The sequence below is a fragment of the Pleurodeles waltl genome, chromosome 7 (genome assembly GCF_031143425.1).
Source record: "Pleurodeles waltl isolate 20211129_DDA chromosome 7, aPleWal1.hap1.20221129, whole genome shotgun sequence".
Classification (NCBI taxonomy): Eukaryota; Metazoa; Chordata; class Amphibia; order Caudata; family Salamandridae; genus Pleurodeles; species Pleurodeles waltl.
In genome coordinates this window covers 553457011-553477126 of record NC_090446.1, presented here as the reverse complement: position 1 = coordinate 553477126, position 20116 = coordinate 553457011, and the positions used below count along the sequence as shown (strand labels likewise).

Below are 20116 nucleotides of genomic sequence, written 5' to 3'. Positions count from 1 at the left end.
CCTGCGTCGAAACGGAGAGAACACTGCAGGGGCATCAGGTTAAAAAAAAAAACAGGCACCTCAGGGGGACGGAGAGGGGGGGCACCTCAGCCGAATGATGGTACGACGCCACTGCTCCCCGAGGGGGCTCCATGCCCACTGCTTGGTCCTGGGGAGTGCAAAGCCACAGTCTCTCAAGTCTCTCGAGAGGGTGGGTTGCCAACTGCTTGGTCCTGGGAGTGCAAAGCCAGTCCTTCAAGTCCCTCAAGTGGGTGGTTTGCCCACTGCTTGGTCCTGGGGAGTGCAAAGCCACAGTCTATCAAGTCTCTCAAGTGGATGGGTTGCCCACTTCTTGGTCCTGGACAGTGCAAAGCCAGTGTTTCAAGTCCCTCAAGTGGGTGGTTTGCCCACTGCTTGGTCCTGGGGAGTGCAAAGCCACAGTCTCTCAAGTTTCTCAAGTGGGTGGGCTGCCCGATGCTTGGTCCTGGAGAGTGCAAAGCCAGTCTTTCAAGTCCCTCAAGTGGGTAGTTTGCCCACTGCTTGGTCCTGGGGAGTGCAAAGCCACAGTCTCTCAAGCCAGTGACATGTTCCACTGGTTCTGGAGGGGGCTTTGTGCCCAGAGTGCTTCATCCTGCGAAGGACTGGATTAGTGGATGCGCTTCTCCACTGGTTCTGGAGGGGGCTTCGTGCCCAGAGTGCTTCATCCTGCCAAGGACTGGGTTAGTGGATGCTTTTCTCCACTGGTTCCGAGGGGGCTTTGTGCCCAGAGTGCTTCATCCTGCCAAGGACTGGGTGAGTGGATGCTTTTCTCCACTGGTTCTGGAGGGGGCTTTGTGCCCGGAGTTCTTCATCCTGAAACGGACTGGGTGAGTGGATGCTTTTCTCCACTGGTTCTGGAGGGGCCTTAGTGCCCAGAGTGCTTCATCCTGCCAAGGACTGGGTGAGTGGATGCATTTCTCCACTGGTTCTGGAGGGGGCTTTGTGCCCAGAGTGCTTTATCCTGCCAAGGACTGGGTGAGTGGATGCATTTCACGACTGCTTCTGGAGGGGGCTTTGTGCCCAGAGTGCTTCATCCTGCCAAGGACTGGGTGAGTGGATGCTTTCTCCACTGGTTCTGGAGGGGTCTTTGTGCCCAGAGTGCTTCATCCTGCCACGGAATGGGTGAATGGATGCATTTCTCCACTGGTTCTGGAGGGGGCTTTGTGCCCAGTGATGCTGCGCCTGTGGTGTGGCATGTTGACTTCGTCTCACCTGTGTGTCACAGCCACGCGATGTACCCGGACAGGTAGCATGATACTCCATGGAGGCAGACCCACACTCCATCCTGCGGTGACTTAGGCTGCCAATTGCTGGTTTGTGTCAGTGCTGGAGGTGGTGTCTCTAGTGGCGTGTCCAGGGTCCAGGACGTCACCCGCAAACTCTGACAGCTGCACACTGGGGATGGGGCTGACGTCCGACAGCGTGGCATCGGCTGTGCACGTGGCGATGCTGATGATGGTGCAGGCGGCGGGGGCTGCAGCAAAGATGTTGCCAGTGCTAGCCGTGGGGCAAGTGACTGTTGCGGTGGATGGAGACACCATATCATTTCCTGCAGCCTTGGATGGCTGATCCTTGGGGAGGATGCTGCAGACTGACGTTGTGGCAGCGGCAGTGCAGGTGGCGGTGTAGGTGGCGGTCAGAGTGTCGGTGGTGACTGGGGTGCATGTAACTGCCATCCCTGATGCGTTGGTGGTCACCAGCCCCTCACCAGGTGACATTGTGCCCAGAAGTGATGTGCCCTTTTGCTTGTGGCCCTTCCCCATCTTGGCAGTTGTTGCAGGGACCTTGGCACTGTCCACTCTGTGTTTGTGCGAGGCCTTGCTGGGTGGGTGGTGTGACTGTACCCTGCTTGAAGCCGGTCCCTTTTTGAGCTTTGCAGGTGGTGGAATAGGGTGGTCCTTCTTTTCCCCTGGTGGCACTCTGGCAGCTCTGACGGGTGCCCCCTTTGACCGTACTGGAGTAGCAGGGACCACAGCAGATGCAGATTTGGTGGCTGAGGTGCTGGGCTGGGATCTAGTCATCCTGGTCCTAGGAGAGGACGGGGGGAGGTGTAGGGAAGAGCTCCAGGTTAGCTAGGTGAATTCTTTTGGACACACTGGGACGGGAAGATGGAGAGGGTTTGGGAGTAGAAGAAGAGGTAGTGGTCGTAGGAGGTGTAAGTCTGTTGAGTTTGGGTGAAGGTGCATGGGTTGGAGGCTGTAGTGAGGTGGATGGCTGTTGAGTGGGTGTGTGCCGGCGTTTGTGTACTTTGGGAGGAGGGCTCACAGACACACTGGGAGAGGACACAGGGGACGTGTGAATGGTAGTGGGGTGGTGATTGCACGTGAGTGGTGTGTAGTGATGGGCGTGCTGGTGGTGGAGGTAGTGGCTGAGGATGTAGTGCATGCAGGTGTGAGTGGAGACAAGACAGGGAGGGATGTGGAGGACGTGGAGGAGGGGGACACAGTGGAGGAAGACTGGATGTTGGTGTGTCTGCATGGGTATGGTGCTTGTGTGAGTGCCTGTGGGATGTGTGGTGCTTTTGTTTGCCTGAGCCACTTTTGTATGTTGATGTGTGTGCATGCTGGTCTGATGGTGTGCTTGGGATATAGGGTGAGGTAGGGGGGATTGGGTCTGGGTAGAGGAAGTTGGAGGGGGGAGGCTAGACACAGGGACAATGGCTGCCATTAGTGCTGAGGCCAGAGCCTAAAATGCTCTCTATTGGGCCGCCATGCCAGAATGAATGCCCTCCAAGTATGAATTTTGTTTGCTGCAAATGCCTCTCGTCACCCTGGATGGCATTCAGAATGGTTGACTGCCCAACAGTAAGGTATCTCAGGAGGTCAATAGCCTCCTCACTGAGGGCAGCAGGGCTGACTGGGGCAGGGCCTGAGGTGCCTGGGGCGAAGGTGATGCCCACCCTCCTGGGTGAGCGGGCATGGGAAACACGCTGAGGGGCTTCTGGTAGGGTGGTGCTGGTAGGGGGTGTAGCGGCTGTACCTGCTGTTGCGGTGGGCACAGAGGTGCCCGCCAACACAAGGGAGCTCCCATCAGAGGAGGAGTCGCTAGTGTCCCCTCCTGTCCCCGTCGTGTTGCTCCCCTCGCCCTCCGTCCCACTGGTGCCTTCAGACTCCGTAGATTCACCCTAATGAGCTAGGTGGGATACAGCTCCCTCCTGGAACCCACAGGAGGCTGACTAGTTGTAGATGGCCACTAGCACTATTGGGGTTGGAGTGGAACAGAGCCTGCCTAACAAGGGACCTACCCTACCAAGTTTGCCCTGGCCTAGGGGAGCCCACAGCCCACATCCCCCACCCAGACACCTCGTAAAGCGTGCAGAGTCAGCTAAATGAGATCGTACTCACCCCCTTGTGGCTGCTGTGATGCCCTCAATCACCCATCCAACTCCGGATATGCCACCGCCAGGATCTGGAACATCAGGGTTGTCATGGTGGACAGGCACACCTTCCACGTTGGGAGGCCAGCCCCAGCTGGGCCTCTGCCGTCTTCTTGCTCCAGAGGTGCAGGTCCTTCCATCTCTTGCGGCATTGGGTGCTCCATCTATGATAGACCCCCAGGATCCGGACTTCCTTGACGATGGCACGCCAAATACCCTTCTTCTGGTGGGTGCTGACCTAGAGGAAAGGTATAGGATGAAAGGAAATTACTCCCCGTCCGGTTCGTCATACTCATTGGCCACCAGTTCCCACCCATACCCTGACACACATACACTCACCATCCTCATATGCAGGCCTCAGCCACCAACCCCACATGTCTCTTCCATCTACACCATTCCATACATTCATGGCCCACGCATCCTGCACACAGTGTACTCACCTGTTTGTCTGGAGGACCGTAGAGTAGCATGTACTGGGGAGGACCCCATCCACTAGTCTCTCCAACTCCACTGAGGTGAAGGCAGGGGCCCTTCCCCAGACACTCAAGCCATTTTCATTTCCAGACTGAGGTCACAGCAGCACTTGCAGTGTAGGTCCTCTCCTATTGAAGGTCAGGTATCAAGTGAGTGAACAGATAGAAAATGGCAGTCACGTCCACAGCGGTGTGTACCGTCACCACCGGCGTTCATCGTCATTGGCTCCTGGAACCCATCGGACCCAATGATAACCAATGGTGAATTGCGCAGCATATCTTCAACCGCCTACCGCGGTGCTGCACAACGCCAGCGCAGTGACCTCATTTCCCCATGTCCCTACTTACACGTCAAACAGCCGCCATTTCAGGGGGTCACATGGCCTGGGACCTAAGTGCGTCACTGCACATTTTGGCAGAAATACGGACAGACAATGCCACACACGGATGTACTCACATTACTGAAAAAACACTTGTGCAACCTATGTGGTACATGACCCTCTGCTCACCATTCTCCTCCTTAGGGCACATCCGCTGGGGCAGATGATGAGATGGCGTCATCCTCCGGTGTACAGACCCCTGGACCCTCGACAATGGAAGCCAGACACATCATTATCACCTACAGACTTGATCGTGCCACAATCCAAGAACTGTGTGCCCAATTGGAGCCTGAGCTGATGTCAGCTATCCACCATCCCACAGGTATCCCCCTTCTACTGCAGGTCCTGTCAGGGCTCCATTTCCTGGCAAGTGGTTCCTTCCAAACAACAGTGGCCATGGCATCAGGGATGTCTCAGCCAATGTTTTCTAACGTGTTGACCAGAGTGTTGTCAGCCCTGCTAAAACACATGCGCAGCTACATCGTTTTCCCCCAGGTGGAGGATTTGCCCACAGTGAAAGCTGACTTCTATGCCCTGGGACATAAACCCAACACATGTGGCATTTGCCCCCCCCCCCACTCAGAAATGAACAGGTGTACAGAAATCAAAAAGCTACTATTCTATGAATGTGCAGATGGTGTGTTTGGCAGACCAGTACATCTCTCATGTGAATGCCAAGTATCCTGGCTCTGTGCAGGATGCTTGCATTTTGAGGAATAGCAGCATCCCTTATGTGATGGGCCAACTCCAGAGGCACTGTGTGTGGCTAATAGGTGAGCCCAAGATCCCCACACAGTATGAATAGGTGTCTGGGTATGGGGTAGTCCCTAAGGGTTAGTGTGTGTCTAACAGATTTCCCTCGACATTTGCAGGTGACTCTGGTTACCCCAGCCTCTACAGGCTACTGAACCCAGTGAGGAATGCCAGGACAAGGCAGAGGACCGATACAATGAGGCACATGGGTGAACAAGGCGTATTATTGAGCGGACTTTCGGCCTCCTGAAGGCCAGATTCCCTATAGTACTCACCGAAGAAGGTGTGCCAGATAATCGTGGCATGCTGCATGTTGCACAACCTGGCATTGCGACACCAGGTGCCTATTCTGCAGGAGGATGGGCCTGATGATGGTATTGTGGCAGCTGTGGAGCCTGTGGACAGTGAGGAAGAGGAGGCAGAGGGAGAAGATATTGACAATCGAAACAACATCATCATGCAGTACTGCCAGTGAGACACAGGTAAGAGACTGGCACTGCTCATCTCATATCTGACTACTGTAGGACATTGTATAAGTCAGCCCCTTAACCTCTGTGTATGGACCCTGACAGTTCACTTTGGCTTTCTATTTCACAGATCTGGGTACCTCATTTTGCCTCCTGCTATGTTTACTGCTGCCCAACAACTGTCATACATTGGTATGTGCAGATGAACATTAACATTGATATTTGTCGAAGAAGTTGTAATTATACATTTGTGAAAGTACAGACAAACTCCAGATTGTTTTGTGATTCAAGGGTGTTTATTTATGGGCTAATGTGTATAGGGTTATGTGGAAGGGGCTGGGGTGATGGTGGAGGAATGTCCAGGGTAGATTCCACTCTCTTGGTATCACAGGTGCATTGCCCAAGGGGGCATAGGAAGTGGAGCAATGTCAGTCCAAGGTGGACAGGGTGACATAGTGGGACAGAAGGGTGACAATCAGGAGAATCTTATTTCCTGGTGGGGGTCTTGGCAATGTTCTCTGTCTTGGGCCTGGATCGCAGGGACCGTTTGCGGGTTGGTTCTCCTTGTGCAGGGGGTGGGATGCTGGTGGCCTGTTGGTCCTGTCGCGGGACCTCCTGTCCACTGGCGCCGGCGGACGTGGAAGGCTGTTCATCGTTCGGGCTGGTGTCAGGGGCCCGGTGGTAGGCCAATGTCTCCCTCATGGTGTTGGCCATGTCTGCCAGCACCCCTGCAATGGTGACCAGGGTGATGTTAATGGACTTCAAGTTCTCCCTGATCCCCAGGTACTGTTCCTCCTGCAGCCGCTGGGTCTCCTGAAACTTGGCCAGGACCGTGCCCATGGTCTCCTCGGAATGGTGGTATTCTCCCATGATGTTTGAGTGTGTCTCATGGAGAGTGGGTTCCCTGGGCCTGTCCTCCCCCTGCCGCACACAGCAGTCCTCCCAGCTTCCCTGTTATCCTGTGCCTCTGTCCCCTGAACCGTGTGCCCACTGCCACTGACCCAAGGTCCCTGATTGTCCTGTGTTTGTGGGGTTGCCTGGGGTCCCTGTAGTGGTGGACACACTGCTCATTGACGTGTCCTGGCGACAGTGGCATGGGCCCGCTGGGTGGGTGCTGTGGTGGTGTTTCCTGAGGGGGAGGTTCTGTGGTGGTTTGGGACTGTGGCAGGCAAACCGACTTTCCAGAGGTCCCTGATGGGTCGGGCTGGTCATCTTGATCCAGGCATGCAGAGCTGCTGTTGTCACTGTGGGCCTCTTCTGAGGGGGGACTGGATATGGCTGTCCAGTGACATTGTGTAGGGGTCCTGTTGGCGTGTAAATGCATTGTTATTGTATCTGTTTGTGCCATCTTGTGCAATGGGTGAGTTTCCCTCTACTACTGTGCTTGCAATATCTCCTTTGCCCTTTTGTGAGTGGCGATTGTGTGCCCTGGGTAGTCTCTCCCTTGGACATGCTTTGGTGATGGGAGTCCATGCAGGTCTGTGATGGATATCCATGCATTGGTGTAACATGCAGGGCTTGGTATTGGGATGTGAGGGTTGTGATAGTGGGGTATATGTGAGGTGGTGGAGTGATGGGTGTGAGGGTAGGGTTTGGGGTTTGTGATGGCATGCATGTAGGGTGGGGGGGATGTAATAGTAAAGATATGACTTACCAGAGTCCAGTCCTCCTGCTACTCCTGCGAGGCCCTCAGGATGCATGATCGCCAAGACTTGCTCCTCCCATGTTGTTAGTTGCGGAGGAGGAGGTGGGGGTCCACCGCCAGTCCTCTGTATGGCTATCTGGTCTCTGGATACCATGGAACGTACCTTCCCCCGTAGGTCGTTCCACCTCTTCCTGATGTCATACCATGTTCTTGGATGCTGTCCCACTGCATTGACCCTGTCGACAATTATCTGCCATAGCTCCATCTTCCTAGCAATGGATGTCTGCTGCACCTGTGATCCGAATAGCTGTGGCTCTACCTGGATGATTTCCTCCACCATGACCCTGAGCTCCTCCTCAGAAAACCTGGGGTGTCTTTGAGGTGCCATGATGTGGTGTGAGTGATGTGTGAGGTGATGTGTGATGTGATGTGTGATGTGATGTGTGGGGTGATTTTTTCGGTGTGTGGTGTTTTGTGCGTGGATGGTGTATGAGTGATGGTGTTGTGTGGCTCTGGATGCTGGTGTTGTCTTTGCTTTTCTCTCTCTCTGCTTCTTCCAAAACTTTCGTTGTAAGGGGTTGTGGGTAATGTGGGTGTGTGTTTTATAGTGGTGTGGGTGTGTGGGTGTGGTGTGTGTATGTGTATCAGGTGTGTGTATTTTGAATTGTCCAATGTGGTGGTGTTTTGTAAATGTGTGTGTATTTTGAGCGCAGTGGTGTGTACCGCCAATGGTTTACCACGGTTGAATGACCGCCGCGTGGATTCGTGTGTTGTGATAGTGTGGGCCTATTCCTGTTGGCGTGACGGTGTGGGTTTATCTACCGCCAATTTATCACTGACCTTTGGTGTGGCGGACATTTGTGGGTGTCTGTATTGTAGAGGATTTCTAAGTGTGGGTCATAATACCCCTAGCGGATTCCCGCAGCGGACACAGTATGTTGGCGGCCGTCAGCAGCACGGTCAGCTGACTTTACCGCCAGGTTTGTAATGAGGGCCTATGTATATATCAGTAAATGGTTTGGAGCTGAATACTAAAAAAACTAAATTCATCACAATAGGTCAGCCTAAAGTAAATTCTCAAGTTTGGGCTGTTAATGGGGGTACTATAGAGCTTTGGGGTCATATAAATATCTTGGCATCATTTTTGATGATAGAGTGTCATTCAAACATCACTTTAATCATCTGAGTGCCAAAAACACAACTTCTATCTATGCTTTTCAGACCTTGCAAAATAAGCTAGAGTGCTCAAACGATGTGCATCTGGTCAAAATCACGGAGGCAAAAATGGTCCCAACACTGGAAAAACTAAAAATAAAGATCTATACATTGGTTTTCAAAGTAACAAAGAATATAGGCCATGCTGAAGTCCGTCTTGAGTCTACATTACAGAATCAAACACTAGTGAGGCAACTGTCTTTTTAAAATGTCTTATTGAAAGTGTTATTTTCATCTGAACAGGATAGAATTAGTTAAGCTGTGCTGGCAGGAAATTACTAATGCCCAGAAAACAACTGCTTGGAGATCTTTCTTTTCTGAATGCCTTCACATCTTTGATGATCAAGTATCTGGATTTATAACATTCAATAGAACAAGCCTAAGTGATTTTTTAAATCAAACAACCAAGCAATTATCTTTCAGGATGGATAAAGAGTCCCGGAGAAGGAAAAAGAATGCCTGTTCATTTGTTAACAGTTACAAAAAGCCTTATCTGAAAGCTCACTTCTCAACGTGCATAAAAATCAAGGCCCATATTTATACTTTTTTAGCGCCGCTGTATTTTGCAAGTTTGCGCCATTTTTGCATCAAAAAATGACGCAAATGCGGCGCTAAAAAAGTATAAATATGGGCCCAAGTTTCTACGTTTGCGATTTGGCAGGTATATCGCCAAGAATGGTATACCAAGGTGGTTCAGCAGTTGGCAACATCATTCTGTAGACTATGTGGTTATGAAATATAGGTGGTCATTACAACCTCGGCGGTCTTTTTCCAAGACTACCTAGGGACCGCTGTGCGGAAGACCGCCAGTGGTGGCGGTTTGCCGCTCGGCCTATTATGACCGTTGGCAGCTCTCCGTCCTTTTACGGATGGAGAGCCGCCAACAGCCATACTGGCGGGAGGCGGGGAAGTGGAGGTTGCTCCACCTCCACGTACACGCCAACAGAACACCACCCAGCGAATCACGTCCTGTGATTCGCCGTGGCGGTGTTCTGTTGGCGGTGTGGTGTCGGCGGAGCTGCCCCATGGCTCCCGTCCCCTCCCAGAGGATCGACGGAACAGGTAAGTCGATCGTCCGTTAGGGGAGGGGGGTGGGAGGGTGTTTTGTGTTGTATGGGTGCATGAGGGTGTGCGTCTGTGTATGTAGAGGGGGTGTGTGAGTGCGTGTATGCTTGCGGGGGTGTTGCGTGTTTTGGGATATGAGTGCGTGTATGTCTGTATGGATGTGTGCGTGTATGTTTGTATGTGGGTGAGCGTGTCTGACTGTGTGTGTTGATGTAGGCATGTATGTCGGCGTGTGTGCGTGCAAGTGTGTAGGTGGTGCCTGCGTGCGTGTCGTGTGTGTATGGGTGATGTGATGTTGGGGGTCGGGGTGGGGAGGGGGGCCCTGCCACCTTTGGGGGGTAGCAGGGGTGGTTGGGGGGTAGGGGAGGGAGTCGGGGTGGGGGAGACCCCTATCAGTGCCAGGGAAGGAATTCCCTGGCACTGATAGTGCTTACCGCCATGGATTTCATGGCGGTTCAAACTGCAGGAAATCCACAGCGGTAAGCCAGCTCAATATACCGCTGACGGTAAAATGTAGGCCGCAGGGCTGGAGACCCAGGTCTCCAGCCCGGCGGTCGTCTGCGCCCTGGCGGGCGGAACGGAGAACCGGCGGATGACCATGGCGGTAACCGCCATGGTCATAATTCCACAAAGTAAGACCGCCAGCCTGTTGGCGGTCTTACCGCCGGTTCTCCGCCTTCAGCCAGGGTCATAAGGACCCCCATAATCTTTACTACATAGGGTTTGTACTTGTCCAAAATAATTGCAGGCCCACAAACCTTGCTAAAATCATTGCTTTTAGCTGCAGAAATGAGAACCTGCCAAGAAGCTGTTGAATTATGTCAGGCAGGTCAATCTTGGCAAAATGCTGCTGGTGAAGTTCTTGTCTTTGGCTGCTTATCTGCTCAATTCTATTTAAAAACATGGCCATACATGTATTGAACACCTACTCAAAATTATATTCAGTTTTATAGTGCCTTTTGATTATTTTGTATAACAATCATTAGCCTGTATTAGATTTTTCAAATGTTCTGAAACATCAATTTGGCATGACATTTAAAATAATAATAATATTAAGTTATCCTATTTCAGATCTGCTTTTAATATTTTAATCTTGAAGTATTGTGATCTGTGCGGTAACTGGTTTATATTTTAATGATTTTTCAATGGGATTTGGAGCATATTTTTAGTAATCAATCAATATTTACTCAGTGCCACAAAACATAAACCATAAAAATATTTGATTACCAGGTGGAAGTACTTTTGGGAACTAGAGACAGACTCTGTAAGTTACTTTTGAACTTCAAATACTGCCATACCCACGGCAATGACGGCAAAAGATCACATCTCACATTAAATTCAAATGAGCTTCATTTCATTAACGTAAGGCATTAAGCCAGTTTTTAAATGCTGAATAACCAAGTCAATTAGATTGATGGTTCAGCATGGTTAGGAGAGAGACAGGCTTTAGGCAATATGTTTTCTCAACTGTACTTTGCTGTACACTGCAAGTGTCCATGCAGCAAAGACAACTACTTCATAACTATGGGCCTTATTTACATCTCAGCGTATGGAATACTCCATCACAAACGTAACAGATATCCTGCACACTGTATTAAGATCACCATAGCATACAATGGGGCCATAATATGGTGGACAGGATTTGTGTCATGCTTGTGACAGAGTATTCCCACCTGCCAAGATCTAAATCAGGCCCTATGTATTTTGATCTATCATTTCTTTCACTGTTTTAACCTAGTGCAATAAGTTTTTTAAATTCTGAAAAGTAAAAAGAAATCAACCTCACCTGATTTGGTTGAGGAGTTGAAATGCACCCTGTAACCAGTACAAAATGATGACTGGTGAATCGTTTCCCATTGACCTCCAGGTGTCCACATGTTAGGATATTGACTACATACCTTCATGCAACTAACCAGATAGCCCACTCCTAGAAATGAGGCCCATCAAGGACATGAGGTCTAGTTTCTCCAAAGGGATGAATTTCCAACCAAAACAAGTGCTTTTAGAAGACAAGGATTTGCAAAAAGCCATAGGTGTATGATTAGGTCTCTGCCACCTGAAAACATCAACAATAATACAAAAATGCCAATGTTTCTCCTGAAAACTCTCTAAAGTATACTCCTTGAGGACTGGATTGGATGGAAAAAGAGGACCCAAAGAGGATAACGTCATGAGTGAGTCCTCAGACCATCAGATATGTCTTCTCAGGTTTGACAGGCCCTTCTACAAAGGCACATTTCTGCAGGCAGTAGTGACAGAGGAGAGGGGGTACATACAGGCACCTTCACCATGGGATTGCCATTCCCCATTCAAAGTTTTGCAAATCTCACCCTACAGACAATGCTGCAGAATGTTAAAGGACCGATCTCCTGAGAGTTGTGCCTGCAAAAGTCTACTCACAAAATGTATTTTGTTGATATAGAAAAATAACTGAAACTCACCAAAGGCAAAAGACCTGATATCCAGAGTTAGAACCATAAGGTGTTTTAGCTTTGGTGAATTTGCTTTGTCATACCCTATTATAATGACATACCATATAAGCAATCACATTGTTGCCGACATAGCCATGTATTTAAAGGTGTGCAGAAAGGTAGGTGTGTCACTGTTTTTCTTCAATGAATTGGAAAGAAGTTTATTAACATAACAGCTTTCTATGACAGTTTGCACCTTCCTTTCCTCACCCATTGACACTTAGGCATTGCATGGAGTTTTACTATGGAAGATCTAAAAATCTGGTCAAAGACCAACACACAAACCTTGAATGTATAGGGACCTATCATATGGAATATATGCATGGAGTGTGTTTGGAGACTAGAGACCAAAACTATACAACTGATTTGTGGTCACAAAAAGGCTGCAATTTACAAACTCACAGGCTTTGCAAGCACGTAACAATGTACAAGTGGTTATTTGAAGTTTGGCAATACCTCTGACTTGCAAATTACACTTTGCATCTCATTACAAATCACTAAGTAGAAGAGCATGAAAAAGGCACTTCCCTCTCCTTCTGAATTGATACACTATGGCCCATATTTATACTTTTATAACGCCGCATTTGCGTTGTTTTTTTAACGCAAAATCGGCGCAAACTCACAAAATACAATTGGATTTTGGATTTTGCGTAAAAAACGACGCAAATGCGACACTAAAAAAGTATAAATATGGGCCTATATGTTTCCGTTGTTTGTGACTGAAATTGTGGTTGCAAACCATTGATCAGAGATGTATTCCAAAAAGTGGGTGCCATTCTTTCACAAAGTGGAAAATGTCCACAGAGTTAGATTCTACCTTATTTATGTGGGTTATCTACACTGATGAGGAGTAGGCCGTGGTTCAGGGGACTGCATGCTTCCCCCTGTGTCATTCACAGAATGGATTTTGTTTTACTGCACCATGTGTCCTTCAGAGACAGGGGCTGCACTAAAGAAAGTTGTCACTCTGTGAATGTTGAGATTGAGGTGTGTAGGCCCCCGTAAGCATCCATCTCTGCATTTGTAGCCCCTTTATGGGATTTATAAATAGAGCCCTCCCTTACTAATAAGATTTGGTGAAATCTACTGAATGTCCACTTTGCTCTGTTACAGATTTGTAAATCTGTTGCAGGAAAAAATGAATCTTAGGGCCTAAAGCATTTGGTGTACAAAACCCCACCTACTTGACTCTTATTTCCTTAGAACCATAGATCTTAAAGTTGGATATGGTTGTAGGGACTGCAGGGCCACTCCTGGCTCATTTAGGAGGAGCAACACCTAATGTGAACATAAAGCTGGGAAGTGCATTTATATCTTGATGTTAACAATGGATGTGGTCACCTGTTATGCCTGGGCTTTTCCTTGATCAGTGTCAGTTTGCATGGATGTAAGTTAGTGGAGGTCTGCAAGGGAGTGTCTGAGTTGTCTGAGAGAAGTGACATTGCTTTTGAAGTTTCCAGCGATTCTGCAGCTGGAGAATCCTGCAGCAATGCTGCAAGTTGAGTAGTCTTTTGGGCAGGGGCAGAGTAAGGCAGATCTTCAAGTAGGATGAATGGTCTCTCTCAGTTGAGAGACAGTACCTTTGGGGTGCCAAAGGCTGGATGGCCTAGTACTAGGGTAGGTTTGAGTCACTGGAAGACAAAACCCCCAGGCAACACATGTTTCAGACAATCTCTAAGGAACAATGAGGTGCAGATAATGATGTGTCAAGAACTGAATTCTCAGGCTAATAACTCTTAAGTGTTGTGCAGGAGAGCATCACTTGTGAAGTCTACCAAACATAGTAGGCATGACAGTCAAGAGTTGGAACCCAGCTCATTTGTCCCATGTTCAGTACCTGCCACACATGGCACACAGCTAGTATTTACAGTCTTCCCATCCGTTAATTCTAGGCATGACTGACTTTTGTGGACCATTAAGGTACCTAGAAGAGAAAGACCATTAGAATGGTTTTCAAGGCCTCTTTGCCTATTTGCTTTCTATTTGCTTCTCTGTGAGTAGGAGGGCGCGACTGCTGTGTTACCATTAGGCTTGGTGTGATTTCTACAACCTCAAAGTAAAGAACAGAGATAATACATTGTTCTGTGAGATCCTCAAGGGAGAGAGTGAGTAAGGCTTGATAAACTGCCCCAATAGCTGAGATATACACCTAGTGTGTGACTCTAATTTGCTGTGGTGTTCTACATAAAAGTTGTTCTACATTTCCGTAAGTACCATTCAAGATGCCACTAAAGTGCCCCCTGTTACAGGGATTCTGTTATAAGGATAATACCAGAATATGGCACCAATCTAGCTGTGAGTCTTTCTATGTGTGGTGTACATCCATTTCAGTTTCTGAACCCCAACAACCAGGTGGAGGCATGAATATATTATAAGCCATGTTATGAGCTGAGACACTTTCACCTGGCATTTGTACACATGAGGGAGACTAGTGGACACATTGACCTGCACTGGAACTGGGACATGTGCCTGCTCCCCTACAAATGAGTGCCATACCTTCAGACTGCATGTTGCCTGTTGCTAAGAGTGCCATCCGAGAGGGAAAATGTGTTACAAATATATTAACTGAGGCTGACATACAGCCCCTTTTCATTTGACATTGCAACGTTGTTGAAATGAGATCTCTCTATGACCAAAGCCAAACTGTATACCCACACTCTCCCCAAAACATACCTTAAGCCAATTGAATGACATACTTGGATGATAAACATGATGAACATTAATGCTACCAACTCACATAGGGAAAAGGTGAACTAAACAATTGGTGATTGAAGACTATCATTACGCACATTAAGGACATCATTGATAAGAGCCCTAAAGACTGCATAACCAATAAAGAACCTACGCCGATACCAATGATGAGAAATGCTCATCTGCTAATAAGGCAACAAAAGGGAGGAACCATCTACATGGCACCACTACAGTGACAAAACCGCTTGTGCACTGCCAAGCCAGGGGTGAGCTGGCAGCCCATCCATTCCACATCAGCTGAGAATATGACATCTCAGCTGCCTGATTATCATGTGGGAGATATTCGGAGGACCAAGGTTGGGCTGAGAAAGAATATTATGATGATGACTGTGTGATCTATGCTTAGATTCAATTATGAGATTACTTAGTGGCCCTCCAGATGTGGGTCACTGACTTGTGCTGTCATGTGATAACAAAACACTAGTGAGTCATCTACAAATAAACTGTCTGATGTGGAAATGGATGAAAAGATAAACAGGCAAGAAATGTTTGATCAAATCCATGAGCCACCATCCACAGGAGAGAAATGAAGAGTCCCAGTCCCCAGCAAGAAGAGTTAGCTAACCATGTTGGACCATTAACACAAATGTAATCACTAATTCTCTTTCTCTCAGGTGCCCATATCCATCTGTAGTGAATCTTGTCTTCCAGGATATAGAAAATCTGCTATTGAGGGGAGGCCCAGGTGTTGCTTTGAGTGTGTCCCTTGCTCAGAAGGGACAATTTCCAACCAAACAGGTGGGTGATTTCAATGTACTGCATTAATGTACTTAGCCTAACTGCATTTATTTGTTGGTATTTCATTTTTTATAAACAACACCATACATCATTTTACAGTCTGTAAAGACTGCTCCATACAGTGGAGCAGAGTAGTGAGACATTCTTATTTCATAATTATACCATATTTGACTTTTACTTAAAACCATGCACCATTAATTCATAACATCTAATTCTTATCTGTGTAAGCTGCACTTTATTCTTCACAAAGGGCATTATCTAGATTTTAGCTGACAGGGTAATCTGTCACAAATGTGGCAGATGTCCAGTACACCATAGTACAAGTGCCATATGCTATAATGCAATAATGGACTTAATTAAACTTTGTAAGGTGGAATACTCCATCAGACATATATTGGATTTCCCTTCTGCCATATTGCAAGTACATTACAGCCCATGGGACTTGTAATATGGTTTAGATATGTCATGTTTTGATGGCGTATGCCATCTGCCCTACCCTAAATCAAGACATAAGGGCCTGAAATAGGACTGGTCATGTGGCTCTCAGGGTGGTGGAGGATATTACATCTGCCATCCTGATAGACTGCTAGCTGTCAAATTTAGATATCTCCGCTGGCCTATATCTGTGGTGGCTCTTCAGCAACCCACAGCCAGAACATTTCACTGGATATAAAGGAGGGTGAAAAAGAAAAAAAACAAATTAACATGCTTTTTCAATCTGTGCATTTAAGATCTGGAACAAGGATGAATTAAAGACAAACCCTTTCAAAGAATGTTATATCACAAAGCAGTAACAGTACATTGCTGCTCCCAGGAATCAGCTACCTACACAATCCTTTGTTGACCGTATCCTTACCTTCGACCCTGCATAGTGGTTTGCTGCCTTTTAGCTAGGTTCACACTGTATACAAATACATATATATATATATATATATATATATTTATTTTTTTTCACTGAAAAAAGGTTACAGTGATGTAAAAGTTAGGAAAGAGAACAAAAAGTCTAGAAATTAATTGAAAAAAACAAAGGTTACAGGGACGTTATAGTTAGGTAGGGTAACATTTGAAACGTACAAAACCATAGAAATTCAGCAGTTATAGTTACCTCACCTAACTCTAACTTACTCCCCCGCAATGCACTGCATATGACCTCACATATTACATCACTCATGACATGGCCAGTGACAACAGTGATGACATCACTGGTGATATCTCAAATGACATCACTGATGATATCATTCAAAGAACAACTGACACAATTGCTCACAAAAAACACTCAAACACTCAGTGACATACTCAAATGCCAACTCACACACAAATTCAACCACTTATACAGTCACTCACACATCCATACAAACACTGAGACACCCATTCACGCAGTAATTCAACCACTTAACCTCCCATCCACTCACATACCTACACGGGTATTCAAACACCTAGTCAAACACTGACACAGCTACATACATACCCATTCACACACTAATAGACAACTCACATACCCATTGGCACATCCATACAACTAACCACAAACCCATACAACCACTTACAGAGCTACTCATAAACCCATACAACCACTGACACAACCACTCACATATCCAAAAGAAAACAGAGCCATATCTATCTATCTATTGATAGATATGTATATATATATATATATATATATATATATATATATATATACATATATATTCACCGGAAAAAGAAAATAAAACATTGCAGGGTTGTTATAGTTCGGGTTCTGAATTTACTAGGACAAAACCATAAAAATTCAGCTGGTGTACTTACAGTACTTTCACTATAACTCACGCCCTAAGAGAAATAAAGCTCATGCCCTTGCCATGCATAGTTTTCTTATCAATAATTTTATTGCAAGTGTTGCAATGATAATACCAAAGATGCCATACAAGATCTCTTCAATTATATAATATGTGGAGTAGCTGTGCATGGTGAAGGCGTGTGCGGCGGGGCCTCGTCGCAAGGCTTGACCTGCAGCCAGAACTTGCAGATAAGGACTTATATCCATTCAACCCCACACCACGCACAGCCTTTGGCCTTGCGCAGTGCAGGTTGGCCCCAGGGCCTGTCTCTGTCAGTGGATCTGTGAGTGTGTGCGTGAGTGTCTGAGAGGGTCTGAAAGTGGGTGTATGAGTCTGTGAGTGGGTCTGAGTGGGCGCATGAGTGCCTGAGTGGGTGTGAGTGTGCAACTGAGTCGGTGACTACATGTATGAGTGAATGAATTAGTGTATGAATGAGTCTGTGTTTTTTCTTTCAATTTTTTCCTATTCACGAATATTTTGTGAATAATTCGTGAAAATTCAGGAAAATTCGTGAATTTTCACGAATACCGCACATGATGCTGAAAAAAAAATTATGAATCTATAATCTACCTCTAAAACACACCTATATTCCACTTTCAATTTGGATTTTCACCCCCTTAGAGTGTGTCCCATAAAATACAATAGCGGCCTCAAATTTCTTGTCAGGTTGTGGTCAGCCAATTGCAACACTTCTTTTTGCATGTGCAATTCAGTAATTTCTGCAATTTATTTGCGAAATATTTGTGAAGTCATCACAGCCAGAGATATACAAAAACTACAGAACAGATTTATACCAAATAAATAAAAGTGTGATCTTCGTACCGAAAGCTAGCTTTCTGCCAAATTTGGTGTAATTCCGTCCAGGGTTTCAGGGTGTAGACATATCTTTAAGGTGGGAAATGCACATTTCCCCCTCCATTTTTCTCAGCCCCCGCTTGATGAATCACCCCAAACCTTTCCATGCACAAGAAGAATCACAAAAACACTTTTTGGGGGAAAAGTTTGTGAAGATTCGTCAAACAGTGCCAAAGAGGGACCACCATTAGGTTATATATATATATATATGTATATATATATATATATATATATATATATATCTATATATAGAAAGATATTTATTATTATTATTATTATTATTATTATTATTATTATTATTATTATTATTATTATATGCATTATTATATATATGTATATATGTATGCCAAAAATATCCTTAAATTCAAGGAAAGCCAGGACACCTCCTAGTGTGCTGTCAATTCATGTAATTTATTGGAAAATCAGATCCCCCTACCAACGTGTTTCGGCCATAGCCTTGCTCACAGATGGAGTGGGTTTAAAATAAACATTTTAAATAAGTACTAGACATAAACAACGGACAAACCAACGTATGTCAATATTCTGGTGTCTAGAGTGTCAGCCATCTTTAAACATGATACCACAAATAGATTACAGTGTTTCTACGACAACATTTATGTCTTTATCATCCAATATGAATATTCCAATTGTATAAAGATAGTACAGAATCATATATTTCATATTGAAAATCAAAAAAGGAACCAAAATGTCATCCACTTACTCAGAATTGCTACTTGTAAACCAAATGAATAGTGAAGTTCGTATTCCATTAGAGCCCCAGTGGGCATTTGATGTAAGAAATGTCTAGGATAGCAAAATACCCAATGATGAACACATAATAAATGAATTGTTATACCATGAATAACATATATTTCAGATCACATAAACAGTATTACCACAATCTAGCCCAATTGGGCATTACATTATTTGGGAACAAATATAAGAACCCATTGGAGATGTTAAAAAAACAGATCATTTTGATATTGTATATAGCCTATCATATAATAGCAGCATCCAATGAATATATAAATATGTTCAAAATGATGAACACATCATGTTTCAAATAGTAACATATATCAACGTCCAATATCTCTCCTATAATTATATTCCTACATGATTAAAGATAAATAAGTTAGGCCATATCTCCCGCCATCGACTTCATGTATGTGCCCTAACAATGAAAGTACAATAACACACAAAGTGAAATCCACACCACCTATTTAAAACCAAACTAATCCCCAAGAGGCTCTATACATCTTTCACAGCCCCTTCTTCTAGTTAAATCAAATGAACACACATCTCTTCACTCACATTCAGCCCAAAAGGACCAAGTGTATCAAATTCTATTATATATTTGGATTCAAGTACTCTCAATATCTTTTCTCTATTCCCTTCTCGACTGTTGGCCTTGATCTGATCAATCACTACAAACCGGAGTAGATTCTCATTCCCCAAGTGATTGTTTTTGGAAATGCCTTGCTACTGAGTAACTCTGGTCATGATGTTTCATGGCTCTTCTATGTTCCAACACTCTTTTTTTGGCACAATGTATCATACTGCCCAAATAGATCTTCTCACATGGGCAGATCAGACAATAGACCCAGAAATCAGTATTGCAATTATTATGACCCTTAATGGTGTGTTCTTTTTTATTACCCTTCACTTTTATTTTCTTGCAATTCTTGCTATTCTTGCATGCTTTACATTGCATGTAAACATAGAATCCAGCTGGTGCCACAATAGTTGATGCCTTATTCTGCACATGTGTCACAAGACTGTGACAAAGATAATCTGTAAGTGATTTACTCTTTCTGAATGTAATATGTGGTGTTTCATGTCTATATATCTGCATATCACCGGGTCAGTTTGTAAGAGACGGCAACTGTTCTGCATAAAACTCCTAACATTGTAAGATTGGTTACAGTATGTTGTAATAAGTCTAATCATCTCTATTTCTTCAGCTCTTTCAATATTAGGACAAGCCTCGTACAGTATGTTCTCCCTAGAGACCTTGCCTACCTTTTGCTTAGCCTGTGTAATAATCTTATTTCCAAATCCTCTCTTTGAATCTTTCACACATGATCTCACATTC

At 45.9% G+C, this 20116-nt stretch overlaps 1 protein-coding gene across 1 annotated transcript in view; it reads left to right on the top strand.

Moving 5' to 3' along the window:
- The window catches only part of LOC138246927 (vomeronasal type-2 receptor 26-like), a 194105-nt gene that overhangs the window by 135515 nt on the left and 38474 nt on the right, over nt 1–20116 (top strand). Inside the window, exons 5-6 of the mRNA XM_069201675.1 lie at nt 8460–8477; nt 15229–15352. Coding sequence (XP_069057776.1) covers nt 8460–8477; nt 15229–15352 — 142 coding nt within the window. The remainder of the gene's footprint in view (nt 1–8459; nt 8478–15228; nt 15353–20116) is intronic.